The sequence below is a fragment of the Macrobrachium nipponense genome, chromosome 33, assembly GCF_015104395.2.
Source record: "Macrobrachium nipponense isolate FS-2020 chromosome 33, ASM1510439v2, whole genome shotgun sequence".
In the NCBI taxonomy this organism is placed as follows: Eukaryota; Metazoa; Arthropoda; class Malacostraca; order Decapoda; family Palaemonidae; genus Macrobrachium; species Macrobrachium nipponense.
The window spans coordinates 16,398,064-16,424,793 of record NC_087219.1 but is presented as its reverse complement, the minus strand read 5'-3'; the positions used below and the strand labels follow the sequence as shown (position 1 = coordinate 16,424,793).

Here is a 26,730-nt window from a genome sequence, read left to right as displayed (position 1 = left end):
TCCTCGTTCTGCGCCTGCTTCCGAGGAAGAACAACAAGATTCTCCTACTAGAATACTCGCGGGACTTCAAGCTCAGATCACGGCGCTGGCAGATTCGCTAGCATTTAGATCACGTAGGAAGAAGGACGTTTCTCTTCCGATCAAGAGATCTAGGTGCCGCTCTTCAGAGGATCGTTCTCCTCTTTTTAGGCTGTCCTCCTTCATATGGGGAGTTTTTCGTATGAGGTAGGGGCTCACATGAGTGCCCTCGCTCTCCTGGCTCTCTTTCGACTTCAAGGCGCCAAACTTCGGTCGGACGCTCTATGGAGAAAGAAGTTTTTTTCTCCAGATTGGATTCCCGCTTCCGGTAAGCGCACTGCGCCTGCACATCATGCTATTTCTTCGACTCCCTCGCATGGGACTTCTCCTCAGCAGCCTCAAGAACCTAGAAGGCGCCCTTCTACAAGTAGGCGTTCTTCTTCCAGATGTTTCGCTCTCCTCGAAGGGGTTCGATCGTGACTTCTCTCCTTACAGGCGTCAAGAGTCTGGTAGGAGCCGTGCGCCTGATAGGCGTCATGCTGTTAGCCCGTCCGCTCCCCGCAAGGTAGGCGCCAAGAGCCTACTGCACGTCGATCTCCTAGTAGGCGTTCGTCTCTTTTAAGGCGTCCTACTCCTGATTATTCTCCTCGGGGCAGACAACAAGAGTCTTTCAAGCGCCCTTCTCCGTGTAGCGCTCTCCCTCTTCTAGACGCTCTACTTCTGACCGTTCGTCTCTTGGTGGGCACCAGGAACCTCGCAAGCGCCCTTCTCCAGGTAGGCGCTCGTTAGCTTTGAAGCGCCCTTCTCCTGAATGTTATCCTCTTGTTAGAGGTCAAGAGTTTCGCAAGCAGCCTTCTCCTAGTAGGGCGCATTTTCGCCTTCCAGTCGAACTTCCGTTGATCGTACTCAACTGGACAGAATAGAGAGCCGCGCAAGCACACTGCTCCCGATAGGCGCTCTTCTCCTGGCAGCCACTCGCCTCAGGATAGGCGCACAGAGTCTGGTAGGCGCTCGCCTCCTCGTCAAGCGCCCTGTGGATGTATCCAAGGATTCTCGGGATAGGAGCCCTACCTCTCCTTCTGCTGAGATTCCGTCTACCTCGAAGAGGGAGTCTCATTGTAGACAACCCAGATCTTCTCATCGTTCTCCAGTGGATGTGAACTCTTCTACAAGAAGGCGCTCTCCAACCTCTCGCTCAGCTCCTACTAGGATCCCTTCGTCACCTAAGGATCTTCCGCGCTCGCCTCGACAAGACGTTCTAGAAGGTTCGGATGAGGAACCGAACACTTCTGCTGCTGTGTCTTCTTACAAGAAGCTTACAGAGTACTTTTGCAAGTTTTTGGGGATTCCCTTACTCCTACGGCTCCTCTTTCTTCACTCACTTTTTTCAACGGCGAAGACAGCGAAGAGTTCTTCTTGTGTGAGGATGAAGCCAACTCTTTCAATGAAGAAGGCACTGAGGCATTTTGGTTCCTGGATGGCTTCCAAAGAAGAAGCGGGAAAACGATGTTTGCTTTTCCTCCTTCAAAGTTATCAGGACGCACTGGTTTCTGGTACGAACAGGAGAGTCCTTAGGATTGGGTCTACCGTCTTCGGCTGATTCAGATTTTTTGGCGCTGGTAGATTCTACGAGGAGAGCTGCCTTAACTCTGCAAAGACGACTTGGGCAATGAATGAAGTAGATCACATGCTGAAAGGCATGTTCAGAGTGCTGGAGGTATTTAACTTCCTTGATTGGTTTGTATGGAGTCCTAGCCAAGAAAATTGAAGTGCCAGAGTCCTTTTCTCCAGAAGATCTCATGTGTGTTTTGTCTTGTATGGACAAGTCGGTAAGAGACGGAGCGAGTGAAATCGCCTCCCTGTATGGGGCCGGGATCGTGAAGAAGAGTCCGTTTATTGTTCCTTCTTAACGAAGTCTGTCTCCCACGTCCAGAGGTCTTCTTTGCTGTTTGCTCCTCTGTGCCCTCAGTTGTTCCCTAAACATCTAGTGCAGGACATTTCGAGATCGCTTTCGGCTAAGCCACCCAGGACCTTTTGGCACAGTCGGTAAGAAAAAAACCTCGCCTTCCTTCCCTACCAAGGCTAAGAAGGAAAAGTCAAGTGTTCGAGAACCCTTTCGAGGGGCTTCTTCCTCAAGAACCTCTACATTTAGAGGTCGTAGACCTTCAAGAAGGGGTAAGACTTTCGCCAAGTCAGTTAAAGCCCCCAAATAACTTGCAAGTCCTTCAAACAACGGTGGGCGCCAGACTCTTAGAATTTGCAGAAGTCTGGGCCCAGAAAGGAGCGGATCCTTAGACCCTTTCAATTTTGAGGAGAGGTTACCTCATCCCTTTCGTCGCAAGACCTCCCTTGACGACCACCCCAAGGGAGCCGACGGCCAGGTACAGAGACCCCATCATGAATCAAGCTCTCCATCTAGCAGTAGATCAGATGCTGGAGAAGGGGGCTATCGAACTAGTGACAGACCATCGTTCATCGGGCTTCTACAACCGCCTTTTCCTAGTTCCGAAGTCCTCAGGGGGATGGAGACCGGTGTTGGACATAAGCGCCCTGAACTTCTTCGTAGAAAAGAAGAAGTTCACGATGGAAACACCTTCATCAGTGCTGGCAGCACTTCGTCCAGGGACTGGATGGTTTCCTTGGATTTACAGGACGCTTACTTCCACGTACCGATCCATCCTTCCTCGAGGAAGTTTCTCAGATTCATGATGGGGGAGAAAATTTTTCAGTTCAGGGCTCTGTGTTTCGGCCTCTCGACTGCACCCCTCAAGTGTTCATGGGGATCTTGAGAAATGTAGCTCAATGGCTTCATTGGAAAGGGGTGAGGATATCCATGTTACCCACCTCGAGGATTGGCTGATAAGGGCCAATTCAGAAGATCGTTGTTTGAAGGACTTACAAGTAACACTAGAATTGACGAACGGCGTTGGACTTCTCATCAATTTCAAGAAGTCGTCACTATCCCCGAACAAGAGTGTGTGTATCTCGGGATACAGATGAACTCTCTGAGTTTTCGGGCTTTTCCCTCTCAGGAAAGGATAGCCCGAGGATTCGAGAGAGTAACAACCTTCTTATGGAAAGAGGTATGCACAGTGAGGAGTGGATGAGTCTGCTGGGGACGCTCTCCTCGCTGGAGCAATTAGTTTCCCTAGGAAGGTTGCACCTGAGACCGCTCCAATTCTTTCTTCATCTGAATTGGAGTCGTCGTTCTCAGGATTTGACGTTCCTCCCTGTCGTTATCCCAGGACGTCAAGCAACATCTCTTATGGTGGACAGATCCCAACCTCTTTGCGAAGGGTCTGTCTCTTCAATCCCAGACCCCCAACCTGGTGTTGTTCTCCGACGCGTCGGAACACGGGGTGGGGGGCGACTCTGGGAACCAGCGAAGTGTCAGGTACCTGGGCGGGGGACCAGGTAGCCTGGCACATCAACAGAAAGGAGTTGATGGCTGTGGTTGGCTCTGAAAGCTTTCGAGCCCAAAGTCAGAAGATCGGTAGTGCAGGTCAACGCGGACAACACTACAGCTCTGGCATATATCAGGTAAACGGGGGGACGCATTCTTTCCTCGCCCTGTACGAGACAGCAAGAGACCTTCTTCTGTGGGCAGAAGAAGGGGAATCAAGCTTCTCACCAGGTTCGTGCAGGGAGAATGTAAGAGCAGATCTCCTCAGCAGGAAAGATCAGGTCCTTCCCACAGAGTGGACCCTTCATTTGGATGTATGCCAGAGCCTGTGGAAGTTATGGGCAGGCCACACATAGACCTCTTTGCCACGTCGAAAGAACAATGAAGACTGGATCCTTACTGCATCTCCGATATCGGATCCAGAGGCATTAGCAATAGATGCTCTTCTTCTAGACTGGAGCGGACTCGACATCTACGCGTTTCCCACCCCCCCTTCAAGATCCTGGGGCTAACCATCAAGAAATTCGTAGAGTCCGATTCAACGAGAATGATCTTAATCGCTCCCTTTTTGGCCGGCCAAGAATGGTTCACAGAGGTACTGGAATGGTTAGTGGACCTTCCAAGATCGCTCCCGCTAAGGAGCGATCTACTCAGACAACCCCACTTCGACAGGTACCTACAAAAATCTCCTCGCTCTCAGTCTGACTGGCTTCAGACTGTCCAAAGTCTGGTCAGAGCGAAAGGCTTTTCAACAACAGCTGCTAAAGCAATCGCAAGAGCGAGGAGACCTTCCACCTTGCGTGTATACCAGTCAAAGTGGGATGTCTTCAGACGATGGTGCAAGAGGAAGAACATTTCCTCTTCCAGTACCTCTGTGACCCAAATTGCGGATTTCCTAATCTTTCTCAAAGAAGAGTGTCATCTTGTTGTGTCAACTATTAAGGGATACCGCAGTATGTTGGCGGCGGTATTTCGGCATAGAGGCTTAAATATCTCCAATGATAAGGACCTGCATGATCTTATTAGATCATTTGAAACCATTAAGCGTCCTCATGTTGTACCGAACTGGAATCTAGACGTAGTTCTACAATTCCTTGGATCGTCTAGATTCGAACCTCCTGGCTCAGCCTCTTTCAAGGACCTGACGAAGAAGGCTCTCTTCCTTTTGGCCCTAGCTACAGCTAAGAGGGTGAGTGAGCTCCAAGCTATTGAGGGCAATGTCGGGTTTAAGGAAGATTCTATGGTGTGTTCGTTTCTTCCAGGGTTTCTTGCAAAGAATGAAAACCCATCACGTCCTTGGCCCAGGAGCTTTGAAGTTCGTGGTTTATCTTTTCTGGTAGGGGAAGAGCCTGAAAGAACTCTTTGCCCTATGAGAATTATGAAGTATTACCTTAAGAGGAAGGAACAACTTAAGGCTAATCAAGATGTGCTTTGGTGCTCCGTAAAGGACCCCACTCGGCCCATGTCGAAGAATGCTCTTTCCTTCTTCCTGAGAAGTATTATTACAGAGGCACATGTTGCCTGTAAGGAAGAGCATTTTAAACTACTGAAAGTGAAAGCTCACGAGGTGAGAGCCATTGCAACTTCGCTTATATTCAAGAAAAATATGTCTGTGCGGAACTTGATGGAGGCGACTTTTTGGAGATGCCAATCGGTTTTCGCAAACCACTACCTACGTGATGTAAAAAATCACGTATGATAAATGCTTCACCTTGGGCCCTTTTGTATCGGCGGATTCGGTGCTGGGGCAGGGAGCTGAAACTTATCCTGTGTAAATTTTTTATGTTACCCTATATTTTTTGTATTTGGGTTTTTGGTTGTCTGAAAGAGGTTGCAGGAGGCACCTCTTTTTTTGTCGAATATTAACCCTTTTGTTTTTTTGTTCCGATACGTAATACAAACCATCGGTCCTTTAACAATAGGAAGTAGCTAAGCGGCAGCTGGAACGGTCGTAAGCTTCGAACAAAAGGGGAGAACGGTAGTTAACTGCTTGTCCGACAGTCGCAGCGCCGCGCGACTGGGAGGTAAACAAATCACTTTTGCTTTCGGCCGCGGGTGTGAAGGACGTGTTTTCGTCATCGCTCTCTGCCCGCTTCATCGTCGTATGCTTTGTTTATATTGTGTTTTCTACTAATGGTTTGTTTGACTTGAAAATGAAAAACTGTAAGTACACTGTTTTTCATTTTCATTACTTAATTATGAACCCTTGAATTATGTCTCGGTGCCGAGGCGGGCGCGCTGCGCCGAGTCATGTATTTGGGCGAAAAGGGGTGTAATTGAAAAAGGTAAGTACTTTTTCATTATATTTTTGCCCTGTGCGTTCGTTACCGAGAGTGTGATGCGCTCGGCACGAACTTTTAATTTTGTATATAGAATGCAATGAAAGTGGATTCGCAATTGCAATATTCTTTTCATTTTCATTTATTGGTTGCATGAATTTAATCTGGATCAATTTTCGTTCTTACCCGGGAATTGATCCTTACGATTTTTTATGTGAAATGAAATCGCAAGTGCAGTATTCTGTTTCATTTTCATATATATTTTATGATAGCATCATATTATTGGATCAAGTTTCCGTTCTTACCCGGGAATTGATCTTTTCCTCCTTTAAGTTCTATGAATGTGAATCGGCAAGGGCGAGTAATTCTGTTTCATTTTCAATATTAACTTTTCACTGCTGTGCGGGGGTGGGGGAAGCGAAGGTCTGCCAGGAAGTTGGTAGCCGATTCTTCGTCTTCCTTCCTGCCCCCCGCTCAGCTTCTTCATTGTATTTTGTATGTGGGGGCTTCCTTGCGTTCGGGGTGGGGCATGTCTCCCCCCGTGCGTGAGGGAACCCTCTTACTAATCTATCTATGTTACCGCAGGTGCTACATCCGTGGGAGACGACCTTGAATGTAGATGTAGATCCTCACGAGGTTTGTACTCGTTGTCGGGGGCGAGAGTGCTCCCGCAACGAGCCCTGTGTAACGTGTATGCATTCGTCAGAGGCGCAGTGGGTGCTGTACGAGGACACAAGAAAGTCATCGGAAGGTCCAGTGACTCCTTTGGTAACGGACGTCCAGTTGTAACTCGGGGTCTTCCGTCCGCTCTGTTGGTGGGGTTCTCTCCCCCCAGGCGCGAGGAAGCCCTCTAATTAACCCGACTGTTGCTTCCGCAGGTTTTGCCATCAGCGAGGACGACCTGGGACAGGTGTGAGAGTCGCTGGGACTGCAGGGGTTGATTCAGCGGTTTGGCGGGGTCGGCAGTGGTCACTCATGATACGCGGTAACCACTAACAACAACCAAATCTCGACACCAGCATATGAGATGTCACCGCACCTGGTGTACACACCACATGTCATGTCGGTAAACACCCACGGCTGCAATCCAGAACCAATTCCTGCCGTGCCAATCAGGACGGTGCCACCGCCACCTGGGTTCTTGTATTGCCGACCCCGGACTGCCGCTGCCCAAAGAGTACCCCCCTGGACCTGCCGCCATTGCCGAGGATGACGGTAGCTGCCGACAGGACGCCTGTCTCTCCTGTGGTACCTGCCGTGCCTGCCGTACCTGTTGCTGTCCCAGCCGCTCAGTCCCTTTCAGATCAGGTGCCTGCTGCTCATTCACTTTCAGATGTTCCTGCGGTTCCTGGACCTGTTTCCTGTTGTTTCCTGCTGTTGGTGATGCTGTCACAGTCTCAGGTCTTTCCGGACAGGTGCAGTCGGGCCCTGTTGCTTCGGCAACTGCCCCGGCTCCCTCCTGGATGGAAGACCTGACGTCTGTCCTGCGGAGCCTGGCGAAGAAGACCTTCCCCTTCGACTTCTAAGGCCAAACAGCCGAAGAAGAAGAAGGTTGCCTCCTTCCCCCTAAGAAGACTCCTTCGGGATCTTCTAAGGGCCCGGCTCGCTCAGGCGAGCTGGGGAGCTCTTCTGCTGGTCCTCCTGTTCCTTCGGGAACGGGGCCCGTCGCTTCTTCTGCAAAGAAGAAGTCGACGGGGACCAGAGGCACCAGCCTCGGCTGGTGCGTCCTCACCTGGTGCTAGCGGGTTCTGCCGCTAAACCAGGTTCCGTCTCGGCCGCTTCTCGTTCGCGAGAAAGCACCGAGTGGACGCTCTTCCAAGAAGACCGTCCAGCCAAAGTTTTGACGGCCCGAGCTCGCTCGCCGTCAAGACAGCGGCGCGGAGCAGAAGACTGGCGAGAGTCGTGCACACGACTCTCGCCAGGCCAGTGGACGCTCTCGCAGCGATCAACTGGCTGCTAGGGCTAACGTGACGGTCGCTGATCAGCCACGGGTTGAGGCGAGGAAGGAGTCCCCCGCGGCCGCCGGTACCAGCCACGGCTGGTACCAGCGACGTTCGACGCGCCGAGAGACGCTGGCCGGTCTCGACGCGACACAGAGCCTAGCAGGTCACCCATCCGCCGCTCCCGATGGGACCGGGCGGAGACGGTGACCAGCGGCAGCTCGCCTGACGCTAGAGATCGGTCTCGACGTTCAGCAGAGCCAATCGCCCCAGGCGAGCGGTAAGGCTAGGCCTGCTGCTCGACCGTCACCGCGGTTGACGATCAGCAGCAGCCCTCCACGCACGCTGGTCCTGCCAGCAGCGAGGGGGGAGCGTCAGGTCTGTCCTCCCATAACGGGTTGAGGCGAGGAAGGGGTCCCCGCGGCCGTCGGTACCAGCCACGGCTGGTACCAGCGGCTCGACGCGCCGAGAGGACGCTCGCCGGTCTCACCGTGACAGCGAGCCTAGCAGGTCACCTGACGCCGCTCCCATCGGGACCGGGCGGAGACGGTAACCAGCAACAGCTCGCCTGACGCTAGAGATCAGCGTCGACGTTCTCAGCCAAGCCTCTCGCCTCAGGCGAGCGGCAAGGCTAGGCCTGCTGCTCGATCGCCACCGACGGGTTGAGACGATCAGCAGCAGCCTCCAAGCACGCTGGTCCTGCCAGCGAGCTAGGGGGGAGCGTCAGGTCTGCCTCTCCTGTACCTTCAACCTCCTCGGGCTACGCCGGGAGGAGCGAGGTACCTATGAGTGATCGCGAGAGGTGCGCCGCTCGCGACCCCGCTATGACGCCGTATGGCCAGGCACGGTTCTAGGATCGACCAGGACATACGCGCAATTAGCTGGAGGCGACCGTCAGGGGTCTGCCGCTCTTCCTCCTTCTGAAGGAGGAGTATCTAGGGATCTGTTCTTGTTGGAGGGACTGGACGGTCCTACTCCGCAAGACGCGGTTACTCCCGAGATACAGAGGAATTTGCAGAAGTCATTAAGCTGATTCGTCAGCATAATGACCCTGCGGAAGGATTGCCGCTCCACCAGCAGAGCCCCACGTCTCTGCTCGAGTCGTTTTGGGGCCCGAGAGGGAACCCAAACCGACGGTGGGTCTGCCGCGATCGGAGCTTGCCGATTCTGTCTCGAACCAGTGTCTCGTCTCCGGACAAGAAGGCTCTCTCAGTTCTGGCCGGTCGATCAAGCTACTTCCACCTCCTCTACTGCGACAGCGGCGTTTTCTACGTGTCTTCGGACACCGTATTTAAATACTCCTTCGGTCCTCCTGAGAGGTTTCGACCTCGACGAGGACTGGAATGAGTCGGAGGACGGTATCGGCTCTCTCCTGTCAGGTGTCGATCAGCCCCACCCACCCAGACGACGTTCACAGTGGCGGCAGACCCTTACCTACAGGAGAGTTCGTAACCCTCCGCGGGGGGGAAAACGTTTTTTCTCCTGACGATACGTTTTCCCAGACTCTGAGAGGCCATCGCCGCAAGGCGATGGCTGCTCCTACTCTTCTCCAACTGCTAGTTACCACTGGGAAGGCGAGCGAGTATCCAATCCTTCCCCATTCCCTCTCTCCTTACCGGTTACGAGGGAAAAGGGGAAGGAGGGCCATACAGAGATTTCTTTGTAGGATCCCACGTTCGGGACTGCGCTACCGGCCGGGGGAACCTTCGGGTCCTACCTGACGTAAGCCCCGGTCGTTTGAGGGGAGGAATCCTGCGCCATTCTCGATTTCTACGGGAATCGAGAGGACCACCAGCCGATATCGTTTGACGAATTCGGTGGGGGTTTTCGCAGACTGCTTAGAATTCTACGGAATTTCTAGCGCATTCAGAGTGTTCGAGTTTTTTACGATCTTCAAACACTTACGCGAGACCACGGTCCAAAGTGAGCGAGACGAGAATCCCCGATATGTTACACGATAATCGGGAACCTCGCCTATGCTCGAATTCCTGGAATTTCTAGCATTGTGAAGAAGACTGCTGCTGAAAGAAAACTATCTCACCAGTAGCGACCAACCTGGAATAGAGGAGATCGGACGGGAATATCCAGTTTGGCTTGAACTATCGTCTTAGTATTCTGTTCACCATTTGAAGCTTTCCTTCGAGGAAGACTTCTCCCTCACTCTCTTTGATAGAGAACGAAGGTGGTCGATCTCCAATCCTTATTTTGTTTTCTTGAAGGAAAGAATTTAGGATGGAGATCGTTGTTCAGAATCCTACAAATTACTACGTATATTAAACCTCGCGACCTGATTCTGCTAAGCAGTTGAATTGTCCGGAGGGGTAGGCGCATATCCTAGTTATTCTACGGATTGCGACTTAGACGAGAAGTATTATAATTGAACTGCAACTCGGGGTTGCCTGCAACCTCCCAGGAGTTTTCAGTTTCAATTTTATACTTACTGGTTTTGTCACGACAACACCATTTTCAACTTTTATATTTACCGAAATTCGTTTCGCCTAAATATAATTGCCCGAGCATATCTTTTATGCTCGGTAGTTCTAGCCGAACGCATTCCTTCGTGGAATAATGGATTACCTGGCAACTCAGGATGACGAGTCAGCAGGCTAACCACTGCGTATTGAACTGCCTGATATAAGCAGCTCAGTATCAGCTGGGCCTCCGAGATTCACGGTCATGTATGTCTCTCTCTCCCCTGCTTGATTGACTACCGAACCGTATCTCTGCCTAACAATCATGGACTTAGGTCTCTGATTAACGGGGATTCTCGCAATAATGAAGGACCATCTACTGCGGTGACGCTAGATTCCATCGCCTTCGACATTGCGAGAATTTTCAACAGAGGATATCTCTTGGACTCTTGCATCTTTCTGTTTACCGCACGGTAACAGAAGTCTGTACAAGTCTCCCGCTGCATCGCACTGCGATAATGCGAATGATTTTGCAGACATCTGAGTTTGTCTTCAAAATATCTCGTATTCGTAGGTGTACAATTGTTCATTGTTCACCCGAATTACAAGATGTGTCAGAAGACATCGCCTACTCTCCGACCTGACAGCTCTACCTCCAAATGTTCAGCCCATGAGAAGCAGTTTCTTCAGGCGGCTTTCACCTGTGTTTTCATTACCGAAGAACGCCCCGCTTTCATTGCAACTACGACTTCTCACCGGACCAGCAATGAAATAGCGGGTAGCGTTTTCAGTCATTTGTAAGCACAGGTTATGAATCTTGAGATCCTTCTCTCGATTCATATGTGAAGCGTAGGTTGCATTCAATATCTACCTTCGTCTTCAACGGTACATAGTGTTGTTTCTCCTTAGCTGAGATTCAACAAACATGAGATGTTTTACTTCAGGGACCCTAGGTCTCTAGAAGGCAATTGACTTTCGCCTGTTGGGTACATGCCTTAAGAGAATCATCACCTCGCTGTCCGGCAATGGTGACAAACAAATACATCATTGGTTTGGTCTCTCGGCATAACCCTTTAAAAGGCGAAGGTCACGTGACTTACTCGGATGCTTTTGACAACTTGCCTCCTACCGACGCAGTCGGTCGGCAGCTGTCAGAGCGCCCGAGTCAGTTACGAATTACGCTGTTTGACTTAGTTCGGTTGTTAACACAGCAACCATTACTTCGTTTTTAATAGCTTGTCCACGTACCCATACCATTGACACCCACCATGGAGTGTCGGTGTCCTATCCACTACCGAGAACTTCGCTGCATGGGGATAGGAGGATGCGAGAGACTTCGTTGCTAACGGACAGACCAGTTGGGTACTGGACATCACCGAAAGTAGAGAAGAGGGATAGGTCATGCGACTATTTCCTTCTTTTCCTCTGAGGAACTGCATGACTTCTCCTCGCGAAGTCAGGCACCCAGGGGATGGGGATCCGTGACGCTCGATTTCGTACCGAACTTCGTAGCGAAGACTCAGAACCCTTCGGTCCCTGACGATTGGTTCGAGTCGTTCACAATCCCCTCCCTAATGGACTTCACCGCCTTCGATGCGAAGGAGATGCTGCCTTGTCCACAAGAACTTCTCCTTGGCGCAGGTACTGAAGGCAGGGGTCCTGGTCCAAACCAGACCACATGCCCTTCCTTCTACCTTCGGGATATTGCCCACAGGTCCTTGGATCTTTTTTCCTTGGGACCCGTGGGTGGCTGCTCAACACGTTGTGTAGCGAACCCAGACCCTCGCAGGCTGAACAGCATCGAGTCCTGGTGTGACCGTAAGAATGGATGGTGAATGAGAGTGTGACTGGCTCCTCTTCCCATCTTTTTCTTCCCCTCTACCTGTGTTAGAGGGACACGGTCGTCACCCTGCTGGATAAGGACAAGATGCAGTGAGCTACTCAACAGGAGCCCCATCCTATCCCTTTCACTAGGGATAGGAGCGTATATCCACCACTTCCTCCAACAAGGGGGAGGAAGTGGATGCCAGCTTGAGACAACCCATACTTTATGTTGCCTCTTGCAAACAGGAACAAGTTCTTGCTTGCTGGTACGAAGAGATACGCTTGCCTCTCTCTTAGTACTCGGCCCAGAGGTCTGACCATTGATCCTGCGGTGCACACCCCGATCAATCGGACAGAGGCTTGGATCCCTCCCTCGCTCTTACGACCAGGGAGGCATTCCAGGGATGGGACGAACACCAGTCTGTTCATCAAAAGACACAGATTCCTCCCACCAAGAAGTGAGTCTTCCTATTGTTAAAGGACCGATGGTTTGTATTACGTATCGGAACAAATGACAATTTGTCGAAAATTGCATTTTTCCTAACTATACAAACCTGAGGTCCTTTACATATAGTCCCTCCTCATGCCACCCCTCACTCTGCGTATTTTGCATGGGCCAAAAGCAAAGTGATTTGTTTACCTCCCAGTCGCGCGGCGCGCGACTGTCGGACAAGCAGTTAACTACCGTTCTCCCCTTGTTCGAAGCTTACGACCGTTCCAGCTGCCGCTTAGCTACTTCCTATTGTTAAAGGACCTCAGGTTTGTATAGTTAGGAAAAAATGCAATTTTCGACAAATTGTCATATTTTGGGTTAGGTGGTCTGGTGGGTTTTGGCTCCTTGCAGAGGTAGTGTAAGGATCTGTTATGTAAGCGGACAAGGTCCCTTTAACAAGATCCGACTTGGATTCTACCACAATAGGGGATCACATATCCCAGTGGTAGATCCGAGAGTCTTTCAAGCAACAGGTCACGTCCTAGCTGTAGGTCTCCAGGCAGTGCAGACTCAGAGACAGTATCTATGAAGTCTTCATCCTGAAAAGGTGAGAACCAAGGTTTTTTATATCCTACATTAGTTGTTTCCTGTCTTACCTGTATTATTTAGCTGTCTCTTACCCTCCACCAAGGGTGTCAATCAGCTAAGTATATATCTGACAGGGAAGTTCAGTACAAAAATGAAATTGTTAAACTACAATAAAGTTTTGTACTACTTACCTGGCAGATATATACGATTAATGGCCCACCCATGCCTCCCCTCAGGAGACAGGTGGAAGAGAAAAATCTGACAGCAAGGGGGATTGGTTCGTAAAACCCGCCACCCAGCGGCGGGTAAGGTAGACCACCTGACCTACCTGTCGCGTGTGCCGCGAGGATTTGAAATTTTGTCGGGAACGTCGGAGACTATAGCTAAGTATATATCTGCCAGGTAAGTATGTAAAAAAACTTTATTGTAGTTTAACAATATCATTTTACAGATGAAATGTGGGTGATGTAGAAGTCTGGACAATGGAATTAATAATAATGTTATACCTCCATCGTGTCACAAGTGCTCATCCTCGAGCAGTTGCCAGACAAGCTTCTTTGCAAACGCTCACACACTGACCCGTATCCTTTATACAGTGCATGACTTGTGAGATGGTACATAATGTCAATTTGGTACAAGTTTTTTTAGAGAAAAAATATAGCTCCTCACAAAGTGTCGTTTTCAGATATGATGACCCCTTTTATGATATTCCACTTTACTCCACCCCAATGTCACTAACTCCATTTGCCCAAATGTCTCTTAACTCCATTTGTTTAGGCAATTTTGCTGCCTACATCAGACTTCCACCTATCACTGTATTGTGTCATCTCAGTCAGGTCTAGGTACACTAGACCATAGGTGATTGTCTCTCCATTCTCATAGTATTTATTTGATGAATAATCCACATGACTCATGCCTAGAATGCAGTGAATGTAGAACAACGTTAGAATTAACCCTTTGAGGATATTGGAAGTAAAAAACCTGTCTGTGCCAGAACACACACCCTTCATAGACTGAGCAAAAATGCTTAGCAATAATTTCTTTGGTCACTTTTAGTAACATTATGTTTTGTGGCATATTAATGAATTTTTGTTTATTTTAAATCGAAAGAATTTATCTTTACCATGGAAGGTTTAGAAATGCCAAAAAATGAAAAGCAAACATTGATATTATTAGTAAAAGTTAGCCATAATAAAAAAAAATTTTGTTACATCAATTGAGAAGTTCCTAGTAAATTAGATAACCAGATATCCCATTTCTGTTACCCAGTGTGAAAGTATGATAAATTGCTTTTGCAGTGATATGAAATTCATATTATTATTTCTTTTTTTCTTTTAACTCAACATTTACCTTAACTGCATAAATACATAGGTGGCCCAACAATTCTTGCACGGTTTCCACAACACGCAAGCAGTTACTAGAAGAAAAGCATGCAAAATTTGTTAGAGAAGCTCTTCCAGAGTTATTGAGTTTGTTGGCTGGGGTAAGTAACACAGTGTTTTAGTAGAAACTTAACCATGAGATGTATTTTCTTGCATATGCAGAACTGGTAGTTCTCTTTACATTCTGTATAGAGAAACCAGTGCACTTGTATTGTTTCCCATCCTTTTTTGTCGTGTCTTATAGATATTAGCATTATAGGTAACAGTATTAGAATATTTATTTTTATAATGTTATTTGTTCTAAATAATCACATTTTCCTTATTGAACAAGTTAAACTGCATTAGTATTGTAAAGCAGACTTCCCCCAGAATGGAATTCTCATACTTCAAGTTGGAATCAAGAGAAATCATAGAAAATAGAATACTAATCAGTCAACAAAGAGATAATATTTATGAATAGAAACTACAATGTAAACCAGAACAACAAAGGTAGTAGCACATTACAGTTTCAGAACCTTTTTCCTAATCTCAAACATTTACAAGCTTGTTATGTGAAACAATTTTGAATCCTCTGTTTTCATTCCAACAGCACTTACAAGTTGAAGACAATGAGAAAAAGAAAAAAAGTAGCAGATAAGCGCACCACGAGAGAATTGCTAAGTTTTATGAAGTCCGCTGGTGTTTATCTGTTGATGTGGTGAAGTCCTTGGGTTTAATTTTAGGAGCCTGTGTGCGTGGAGAAAAGTAAGTATGCTTGGGTTTGTTTTATCTGTCTTGAGGGAAATGTTTTTGTAGAACGCAATGTAATTTTTCTTCACCTTCATTTTGTTTGAACTTCTCTACTTTGTGTTCTGTTTGCCATTACTTTCTTTTCATTTCTTTTTACTATTTCTACAGTGGTCCCCCCCCATATTTGCAGGGGATGTGAACCCCCCCCCCCCCCCCCCACAAATAGCTAGAACCCATGAATAGTTCGAACCCCTATAGAAAAATGCTTAAAATTTGCCTATTTTGTTAGTTAAAATTTAGGAAAAACCTGTTTTTTTTTTAGATTTGGTCCATAGAGAAATTCCCAAATGTTTGAGTCCGCGAATCCAGAGAAAGCAAATACAGGGGCCCCACTGTACTACTGTAGTACGTTGTTTGGTTATGTTTTTTATTCATTTTACCTATATAGTTTTGTGTTGATCAAAAACAATATGATGCATATGTGCTAGTATTCCATATACTGCTAGGGAGTGCTATTTCATGTTCACTTAGTGTTTAACTTTTAGAGAAGTATTGTTGCCCTATCTTTTCAAATTGATTTTACAGACTCTGTTAGTTAAACTACATGGTAACAATGATTGTAGTAACCAACTTTTTATTTTTATTGACAGAAATGAGAGGGATCTGTTGGCTGTTGCTACTGATGTGAACAATTGTTATAGATCTGGTTATCTAAGCAAAAAAAATGCCTTTCAAAAAGGGTGAGTAGTAACGCTTTGTCAACCAACTTTAAATACCTGAAATTGTAATTTGATTTGAATCTTCCATTCGTCTTTACTTAAGACATTTTGTTGATTTGCATTATTATTGCTTAACTCTGCATTTTCTTTTTCTAACTCTTTTTTATTTTTTTCTTGATATTTGGAAAGATTTGCATTTGAATGATTGAAATTTATGGTACATGATTTATTTATATTCTGTGTAAATTTTATGGTAGTACAATGATTTTGCATTTCTGTGTACACCTTGATTGTTAACTTTGTGGAAACTTAGGTCAGAAGTAAACCACAACTTAATTTTCTTTTCTGCTGTTTTGTTTTTCTCACCTAAATTTAGCTGCAATTTTTGCTTTTATTTTTTTCAACCAACTCTTCAATTATTACCTGGCTCCTAAGTTTGGATGTGAATTCTTTTTCCTCATGCATGTGTTTTTTCTTTTTTCTTCTTTACAGCACTCTTAATTCTTGATGCAGAGCCTTTGAACATGTGCTTGGTACATTACCTTCATTAATCACTCTGCGTATTGGAAGGCAAGAGTGTATGTATCTGTTGTTTGTTTTTATTCTCAAAAAAAAAAAAAAAATTACCTCATTTTCAAAATAAAACTAATCTGGGCAAAAAATCTTATTCCCTCCTCCAGCTCCTCTTTAGGGAAGATTAAATAGCTCTTGCTTTCCATTGTTGATTTTGCAATTTTTGCTCAACGTAGTTTTCTCGTAATTTTAGTCGCATTAGTTTTTCAATACTATTTGCTAACATAGATAGTTTTATTCCCAATTTTAGTCCATAGTAGACTCAGAATTCTTGGAACATGGAGCAGTACCTGTAGGTAAGTCTTTTTAAATGAAATTTCAATCTTCATCTTACGTAAGCCTAAACAGTTCAGAAGTTACATCAAAAAATTCAAAAATAGTTCACCAGGGTGAAAATACATTTTTCATACCAATTCCAAACTTACCTGTCAGATCCTATACATAGCTTAAGACTTCCGTCCGTCCCCGACAGAAAATTCAAATTTCGCTTTTTTGCGGCACACGCTGCAGGTAGGTCAAGGTGATCTACCGTCCCTGCCCTGGTGGCAGGATTAGGAACCATTCCCGTTTTTTCTATTCTATTTTTTTTCTGTCGCTTGGAATGTAACAACGTTTTGCAGTTTTTTCCTCCTGACTTGATTTTTGGATTTCATCGCCATCGATCTTCTGGGCTATCTTTTTGCAGGGAAGTACTGGATCTTTGGTTCGGCTACGCATATTAATTTGTTTTTATAAACTTTGGCTTCGAAAATTTCGAAGAATTGTTTACGTGTAACTACCGAACTTTTCGGTAGACACTCACCTAGTTTTGCAAGAAGGAAAATTTAATATTTATTCATAATACATGTAGTAAATGTTAGAATTGATTGAGCTAAACTTTCCTTCTTGAAGAGTAAGGAAAAGAATAGTTACGCTTCCTTTAGAAGTTTATATAGCTCTCGTACTAACGAGCAGTTTAGCATTAACATTACTAGGTTAGTGTGGTATCCTCATCTCCTTCTTACCTCACAGAATCTTCAAATTCATATTGCAATTTGAAGACAAAGGAATGTAGCTCAAAATACGAGCTATTGAAGGTAAGAAGTGATTTTAGTGTTTTAGTGCAGTGGAGGGTGCGTTCTGTTCGCTCTGTTTCGCTCCCCAGGCCTAGACCTCTTCCAAGCTCACATACCCAGAGGAGAAGGAAAGTCGAAAGCCTACGGAGGTTATGGAGAATCCCCACCGATCTAGGCGTCCCCCTCTCGCAAGGATCTGTAGAACGTCCCAGACTCGCCAAGTTCGCCATTGGAAAGGCGTCCTAATTATAGAGGGTGCATTCGATCGGCTCTGTCTCGCTCCTCAGGGCCCTAGACCCCTCTTCCAAACTCACAAGCCCAGAGGGAGAAGGAAGTCGAAAGCCTTACGGAGGTTATGGAGAATCCCCACCGATCGGGCGTTCCCTCGGCAGGATCTGTAAAACATCCCAGACTGCCAGGGATAGCCATTGCAAAGGCAGCCTTTTAAAAAAAGTGCGTCTGTTCTTCCGTTTCTTCATCTTACATCCGAAAAGACGAAGAATGTACTTGTTAGAAGTTCGGACGATCTGGCTCGTTCTCTGAATAAGAGAACACTGACTCACTGAGCGAGAGCTGAGAGCCAGCCAGCAAGCTAGCGCGAGTCACGTTCCAACAGCCAGCCAGCAGCCCGCGTTTCCAACAGACTAGGCGCGAGCCGCGTTCCAACGACTAGCGCGAGCCGCGTTCCAACAGACTAGCGCGACCTCGTTCATACAGATAAACGCGAGCCGCGTTCCAGCAACTGAGTGCGAGCCGCGTTTCCAGAACTTTTTCTTGGCGCAAGGCGCCTTCCAAAGAGAAAAAACAGACACCGGCTTTAACTAAGGAGCCTTATAGTAGAGTGCAATCAGAAGGATGCTTCCATTGAACGTTTTCTGGCAAGAAAGGCTCGTATAACAAGACAGAGGCGCTCGGATCTATTAGGGCGCACGGGACCTTCCACGCAAGCGCTCCTTTCTAGCGTGGCGGAACATTCCAGGGCGCGCGGAACTATCCAGACGCCAGCGCTAGGCGCAAGGATCCAGACCCGCCAGGCCGTCAAGAAAGATTTTCCAAAATCTTCATTGAGAGAGAGGTCAGTCGCGAGACTCCTCTTTGAATTTTTAACTTGAGCAACTTTCCCTGGCAAATGTGCAAGATGTCGCACCAGGCGGGCCGTTGCTTTTGTCAGAAGATTCTGATACTAGCGAAGCCCCTTTTCATTATTCAGAAGACTCCTTTGTTAGGCGCATTCCCTCTCAATTGCGGACTCTCTCCTTCATCCATGCTCTTCCCTCTTTTGTTTTGAGGAGGCAAGAGCTTTGGGGTTTTTTTCTTAATAAGATCTCATCGACGTTTGGGTAATGATGGCGGATAGAAAATATCTACTTCCTTCCGTAAACCTAGTGATGAAACAGGAATTCTGTCTCTTTCCGCGAGTTTTATGAAGAAATCACGAAGATTTAAAGAGTTCCTTTATTAACTTCGTTTCCTTAAGGATATATATACGTATACTCTTTCTATCGTTCTATTTAACGAAAGAACGAAGATAGTAGAAGGTAGTAGAGTTTCTGCTGTTTTGAGAATACGGATACGGTCAAATCATAAACATACGTAGTTTACTTCTTTTCTGTGCAAACTCAATTACCAGTATCTTCTACGTCTTTCCCTAGGAAGGATACGCTTAAAGGGATTGTTTTAAGACAACACCCTACTTAGCTTCTAGATTTATCGAAGTCGTGTTTTCGCTTAAATATGCTTTAATAAGACTTCCTGAAGTTCGATAATAAATTTTATAAAATTCCCTTTTATTAATTGAGTAGCTTGGCAACTCTGGAAGGAGTAAGCGGGGACTTGCCCTTCGCTGAGAGCCTGAGACCACGCAGTAACGCCTACGCCAGTTACTGTCCCCCCCCCCAGTACCGTGTAGTGTCAGTCCAATGAGCGGTCGGGGCGTATCTCTCTCTCCCCTGCTGGATGAATAACTATCCCGTATCTCTCCCCCTACAATCGCGGTCTTACCTCGGATTGAGGGGATAGTTAAGCTAACATAAATAAAATATTGTATGCCTTTTGCTAAAAAAAGAAGCTTTCAATAAGAGAGATTAGTACAACCTTTCATGCTGTTTACCGTAGGTAACATTATTAAAGGATTCTATCGCAGCAGAACATTGTATTATGTAATGCTCTCAGGCTTACGAAAGCATAGCTTATTAGAGTACCTGCTCAGAAGAAGATGATGAATCGGATGGGAAACATTCTCTTTGGGGCAGCAACTTGTTTCCCTTAATGGACTATAACTACGTATATAAAGCTTTTTCCTACTAAGAACGGAATTAACATGTGGAAAGGATGTCGGGTACATAAATGCCAACAGGTGTTTTTTCTGGCACATAACATAAAAAAGAATTAGAAGAAAGCGCCAGTCTGGCGCGTAGTACCAACCTGGCGCAATGCTCCAGAAGCGCCAGCCTGGCGCAGTGAGCCAAAGAGCACCATCCAAGATTTTCTCGTTTTAGCGAGTTATTAACCTAAGAGTCCAGTAGCCTATCGTACACCAAGCTCGGGTAACGGCAAGATTCGTTCCTGATTTCCGTTACCCATTTAATCACTTAAGCCATTTCCACGACTCTCTCATATCGCATAGAGTATCGAGAATCTCTTTTTTTCGCTCCCTATTCGCGTTAACAAAGAGATCCTTCTCGATCGACGATAATAACTGTTAACATGTTTAACATTTTTATTGGAAAGAGTTGTGAGAACCTGCGGAAAGGTCTTCTTCATAGCCCAGAAGTCTCGTCCTCTCTCCCCACCCCTGCGAAGCGAGAGGCGTCATGCAGACGTGAAGCTTCCAAACTATCGCAGAGGCTTCGGTTTTCGAGAGCGAGATCGGGAGAATCTTACGGAAGACAACGTAACGCCAGAGAGACGTGAGACGTCGTCAAGATATGAATCGTCCATTTAAAGCTGCTTTTAGACGCGAGGCTCCAACCAAAATTTTTGGCGCCAGTTAGGACGCCTTTTGAGAGCAGAAGCGTCTTCCAGGCGCGAGGCGTCATCCAGACGTCAGCAGCCACACAAACGGGAGGCGTCAGCCAGGACACTTGGCGGACTAGAACGTCATCCAAGCGGGAAGCGTCATCCATTTATGGAGAGAAGCCTGGGCTGTTTTCGGCGCCTTCCAGGGAACTATTAAAGCGGGGAAGAGGAAGGAATATCATTCCCTTAGCCCCTTTCCTATTAGATTTTGTTCTCTCTCCAGTAAAGACGTACTGAATTAGCAGCGGAGACTCATCTAGACCCCGAGTTAGAAGTAAACTCGGAGGAGGAGTATCAAGGAAAGAGAAGGATGTCGAACTATAATGTTTTTTTGACAGCCTTGCTTCTAGAGGAGTATGGAGACGACTTGACTCCTGCCTCTCCCTCCTTCTCCGCGCTCTCTTTTCTCGAGTGCAAAGACGAGAAATCTTCGTTTTTTTTCTTAGAAATGAGAAAGCCCGCCATTTCGATGAAGAGGGCTCTTTCGTCTTTAGACTCTTGGATGAAGTCGAAGAAGGAGTTAGTTGAACGGTCTTTTCTGCATGCCATCCACGAGACTAGCTGGTAAAAGAGGCCATTTTGTATTATTGACGGGAGAGAATATGGGTATTCTCTTCCGTCTACGTCAGAAGCGGACTTTTCTACCTTAGTTGACGCTTCACGTAGACAAGGTTTTGAACTCTGCCCGTATAAACTGGGGCATTTCAGAACTGGACCATCTCCTCAAGGGACTCTTTCATGTATTGGAAGTTTTCAACTTCTTAGATTGGTCCCTTGGGGTGATGTCCAAGAAAGCCCCATGATTCTGAAGGACTCGAACCAGAAGTCCCCTTCTGTGTATTTTGTCTTGTATATACAAAAGCGGTTCAGGATGGCTCGGTTGAGATCTCCTCTTTGTTTGGAGCAGGTCTTCTTAAAAAGAGGACGTATATAGTGTCTTTTTAACCAAGCGGTCTCCCACCGCTCAGAGGGCAGCGCTTCTGTACTCGCCTATTGTCAGACTTTTTTGTTTTTTTTTTTCCCTTCTCAGTTAGTGAAGGACATTTCTCGTTCATTAACTGAGAAAGGCGACTCAAGACCTTCTGACACAGTCAGTAAGGAAGAAGAAACCGGCAGACAGCCCCAAGAACACTGTCCCATTGTTCTGATGAGGAGAAAGACCGGGCCTACAACCTGACACAGATGCGCTAGTATGCGAACATATAGGACAGATAAGATGTCAGATGTGGACATTGCCAGAACATCCTCGAGGGACTCCTACCAAGCTCGAAGCTCCGGCAAGTGGGGAGGGAGAAAAAAAAAAAACCAACCAGGCGCGAGGCGCCAGGCAGGCGCGAGGTACCAGCAGCCGCGAAGCTCCAGGCAGGCGCAAGGCGCCACTCAACCGGCCGCGAGACTCCACGCCAGGCGCAAGGCGCCAGCCAGGCACAGCCATGTGCGAAGCTCCAGGCAGCGCAAGCGCGAGGCGCCAGGCATGGCAGGCAAACGCGCCAACCTGGCGCGAGACGCCAGCCAGGCGCCAGCCCAGGTGCGAGCAGCCAGCCAGGCGCAAGCCAGGCTCTAGGCGCGAATCTCTAGCTAAAGACGCGAGGCGTCAACCAGATGCGAGGTCGCCCAGTCAAGCGGAAAGTACAGACAAGCGCTAGGCGCCAACCAAGAGCAAAGCACCAGCCAGGTGGGCGAGGTTCCTGGCCAGGCTTCAGGCTTCAGTCGGGAGAGATCCATATTTCAAGAAAGCCCTGGTCTTCTTTGAAACATGGAGATCTCCTAAGCACTGCAATAAGTGACTTGATTCCTTCAAACAGCTGAGAATTAAAAGCACAGGAAGTGCGCGCTTTTGCAAAATTCTTGTTCTTTACATACCAATATGTCATATAAAACATATTAGCTGTGTTGTACGGTAGAGGCAACTCTGTGTTGACTTCTCATTACACAAAAGGATGTCAAGTTTACCTACGAGAGATCCTCTCTTTTGGTTTATACGTTTTTTCTGCGGATACCGTTACTGGGATAGGGAGCCGACACTGATCCTTAACTTTGAGTTAAAGTTTTTTTTAACTTAGTGAATTAAAATTTGGGGTTTTTGAAATTAAGGGGGTTTTTGAAAGGATGTGTGGATAACTCTTTCCAATTTGAGCGCGAACCCCTCGTTAGGATCAGGTGATCGGGATCGGTGGGTTGCGCTCCTTCATAAGGTTGTAATTGTCATAGAAGTGGTCCAGGATACCCATTGACACAAAAGTCCCTTTCAGGCTCTGCGAGTAAGCGGTTCATATCCCTCGCAGACCCACAAGATCTCTTAGCCATAGATCACATATCTCGCTAAAGTCTTGAGGTGATGCAGACTACTGGGCAACAGCCACGAAGTCTACCACCTATCAGAATAGGAACCAAGGTTTATTTATACCTACAACATATGTTGTTTACCTGTCTATTCCATGTTAGCTGTCTCTTACCCTCCACCAAAGGGTGTCAATCAGCTATGTATATATCTGACAGTAAAGTTTTGATTGTATGAAAAATGATATTGTTTATAATACAATAAAGTTCATACATACTTACCTGGCAGATATATACAATTAATGGGCCCAACCCCCCAGCCTCCCCGCGGAGACGGTGGGGGAAAGAGAAAAAAAAAAATTATGAATAGAAAACCGGGAATGGTTCCTAATCCTGCCACCCAGGGCAGGACGGTAGATCACCTGACCTACCTGCAGCGTGTGGCCGCGAAATTTGAATTTCTGGTCGAGGACGACGGAGTCTTAGCTATGTATATATCTGCCAGGTAAGTATGTATGAAACTTTATTGTTATTATAACAATAGCTTTTTCAGATTCAAAGAAATTTTTTTGGATAATTTGCAGTGAAGGTTTGTGATTTTTGCAAATGTATTACCAAGGTTGTGCAGTGGTTATCAGAGCACCCTCACTTTGTGAACTGTAGAGATACTAAAGGTTGGTTTTTGCATAAATCTTTTCACCTCTTTAATTGCACCCACATTTTGTTTAGCTTTCACCTTACCATCCACTCCTGCTAACTTTCTTCCTTCTTGCCTATCCAACCACATCCAACTTTTGCTTTTTCATCATCTTAGGTGCTGCATGACCTGAAAGTGCTCCAGAGCTTGGCTTTTTGGCCAAAATTTTCATAAATCATCTAAATCGATCAAAAAGGGGGAATCTAACTTTAGTCTTTTATCATAAACTTGCTTCCATTTATGGTATTGTATAGTCCAATGAACAGTCAGAAACAATTACCTTATATAGTAGACCAAACTTTTTTTTTTTTTTTTTCTTTTTTTTTTTTTTTTTTTTTGTGTTTTAGGCATAACCTACATTGGAATCTCTCTCCTCACTTTCTCTTGTGCACATGCTATGTATTGATACAGTTAATTTTAATCATAGTGAAGATACAATTACAGTAATAGAACTACGTACTTCCAGAGACCTTGATTACACATCCAAAACATGCTGTAGGTACAATCTAATATGTATTAGCATTCATTTTCTGATACAGAAATTTTGTGCCTTGACTTTTTTTTTCACCACAACCGATCCCTGTCTGACTATTGATGTTAATATCAACAAAAGAAATTATTATAAGATTAAGGAAAGTCTACAGACAAAGACAAGAAGTTTGTTTTGCATTGAGATTGGGACTGTAGGATTTGTTAATCTTGCTTTTGACCATATTTAGTATGACAATAAGACTGTTGATACACATTGTTTACCTTATGTTTGTTATTGGTATTGTAAATTACTAAAATCTAAAGTAAAACAGGGGCACTGTATCACCAAAACCTTTATTTGTTAGTAGTGGTTGGATGCTGTAGTCTGGGGGCTGGAATTTTATTAATTTTATTATCTTAGTTTGCCAGGGGCTGAGGTCCCTTAAATCATAGGAATTTAGAAAAAAGTGTTGGTTTATTTTACTGCTTTTATTTTTTATTTATTTATTTTTTTATTTGTTCCGATACGTAATACAAACCATCGGTCCCTTTACAATAGGGAAGTAGCTAGCGGCAGCTGGAACGGTCGTAAGCTTTCGAACAGGGGAGAAACGGTAGGTTTTAACTGCTTGTCCGATCGTCGCGCGGCGAGGTAAAAAACAAATCACTTTTGCTTTCGGCCTGTGTAGGATTAGACCGTGCTCGTCATCGCTCTGGCCCGCTTTGTCGTTTGCTTTGAGTATCAGCCCTCTTTTTTCCTAAGTGTGTTTGAGAGTGTTATGCTTGTAAGTACATTTACATTTCTTTATTTTTTCATTGTATAATGAGTGATCAAGAAATGGAGATTTCGCCGCGCCCCCCAGTCGCCCGTAGAGTGTGTCCCCGGGCGGGAGGGGAGGGGCTAAATGCGGCGGATTCAGATCATTTGTGGATGTGGATCCACATGAGGTTTGTACTCGGTGTCGGGGGCGAGAATGCTCCCGCACCGAGCCATGTGTAACATGTATGAATTGGTCCGAGCGCAGTGGGTGCTGTACTAGGCAGGAGGAGACTTAGGCCGCCAAAGAAGTCATCGAAAGTCCAGTGACTCCTTTGGTAACGGACACTTCGTCTTACTTTTCCTGCCCCCCACCCCCCGGCCAGCCCCCACGTTTCGCACCACACCCTGCCCCTGCGGGGGGGGGGTAGCGGGTCCCCTTCCTTCTCCTCTCTCGATCCGTCGAGCGTGGAGGAGGGCGCCCGCTACCCGACGTCCCCCCCAGCTGTATTCGGGGTCTTCCGTCCGCTCTGGGTGGGGTCTTCTCCCCCCAGGCGAGGGAAACCACCCCTCTAACTAACCCGACTGTTGCTTCCGCAGGTGTGCCATCAGCGAAGGACGACCTGGGACAGGTGTGGGAGTCGCTGGGACTGCAGGGAGTGCCTAGTATCCAGGGGTTGATTCAGCGTTGGCGGCGGGTCGGCAGTGGTCACTCATGGTACGGTAAACCCTACCACCACCACAATATCTACACCAGCTTATGACATTGCCACCGCACTTGGTGTATACACCACATGTAATGTCGGTGAACACCCACGGCTGCAATACAAAAACCGATTGCCGCCGTACAAAGAGGACGGGGTGGCCAACCGCCACCTGGTTTCTTTGTGTTTGCCGACCCCGGACTTCCGCTGCCCCAAGAGTACCCCCCACCCCCCCCTGGACCTGCCGCCGTGCCGAGGATGACGGTAGCTGCCGACAGGACGCCTGGCTCTCCTGTGGTACCTGCCCCGTGCCTGCCGTACCTGTTGCTGTCCCCTGCTGCTCATTCCCTTTCAGATAACGTTCATGCTGTTCCTGCTGTTCCTGGACCTGTTCCTGTTGTTCTGCTGTTTGGTGGTTGCTGTCACAGTCTCAGTCTTTCCGGACAGGTGCAGTCGGGCCCTGTTTGCTTCGGCAACTGCCCCGGCTCCCTCCCCCTGGATGGAAGACCTGACGTCCTGTCCCCTGCGGAGCCTGGCGAAGAAGAAGAGGAAGATGTCGTCGTCGTCTTCGTCTTGCGTCGTCTTCTTCCGTCGTGCTGCTGCCTCCTCTTCCCCCTTCGACTTCTAAGGGGGGCTAAACACCCGAAGAAGAAGAAGGCTGCCTCCCCTCCCCCACTAAAGAAGACTCCTTCGGGATCTTCTAAAGGGCCCACCCGGCTCGCTCAGGCGAGTCGGGGGGAGCTCTTCTGCTGGTCCTTCCTGTTCCTTCGGGAACGGGGCCCCCGTCCTCCCTTCCTCTGCAAGAAGAAGACGACGGGGGACCAGAGGTGGGTACCAGCCTCGGCTGGTACGTCCCCTCCCCCCTCCTGGCGTCAGCGGTTCTGCCGCTAAACCAGGTTCCGTCTCGGCCGCTTCTCGTTCGCGAGAAGTACCGAGTGGACGCTCTTTTCCACGGGAGACCGTCCAGCCCCAAAGTTCTTGACGTCCGGGCTCGCTCGCCGTCAAGACAAGCGGCGCGGAGCAGAAGACTGGCGAGAGTCGTGCGCAACGACTCTCGCCAGGCCAGTGGATGCTCTCGCAGCGATCAACTGGCTGCTCGGTTGACGTGACGGTCGCTGACCAGCCACGGGTTGAGGCGAGGAAGGGGTCCCCCCGCGGCCGTCGGTACCAGCCACGCTGGTACCAGCGGCTCGACGCGCCGAGAGGGGACGCTGGCCGGGTCTTACCGCGACAGAGAGCCTAGCAGGTCACCCTGACCGCCGTCTCCCATAGGGACCCGGGGCGGAGACGGTGAGCAGCAACAGCTCCGCCTGCGCTAGAGATCGGTCTCGACGTTCTCAGCCGAGCCTATCCCCGCCCCCAGGGCGGCGGCAAGGCTAGACCTGCTGCTCGATCCGCCACCCGGGCGTTGACCATCAGGCAGCAGCCCTCCATGCAACGCTTGGTTCC

At 47.6% G+C, this 26,730-nt stretch overlaps 1 protein-coding gene across 1 annotated transcript in view; it reads left to right on the top strand.

Moving 5' to 3' along the window:
- Positions 1-1,687: 1,687 nt before the first annotated feature.
- The window catches only part of LOC135202775 (TBCC domain-containing protein 1-like), a 62,916-nt gene continuing 37,873 nt past the window's right edge, over positions 1,688-26,730 (top strand). The window contains 6 exon segments of the mRNA XM_064232237.1: positions 1,688-1,755; positions 14,268-14,379; positions 14,868-14,906; positions 14,908-14,956; positions 14,959-15,022; positions 15,658-15,747. Coding sequence (XP_064088307.1) covers positions 1,688-1,755; positions 14,268-14,379; positions 14,868-14,906; positions 14,908-14,956; positions 14,959-15,022; positions 15,658-15,747 — 422 coding nt within the window.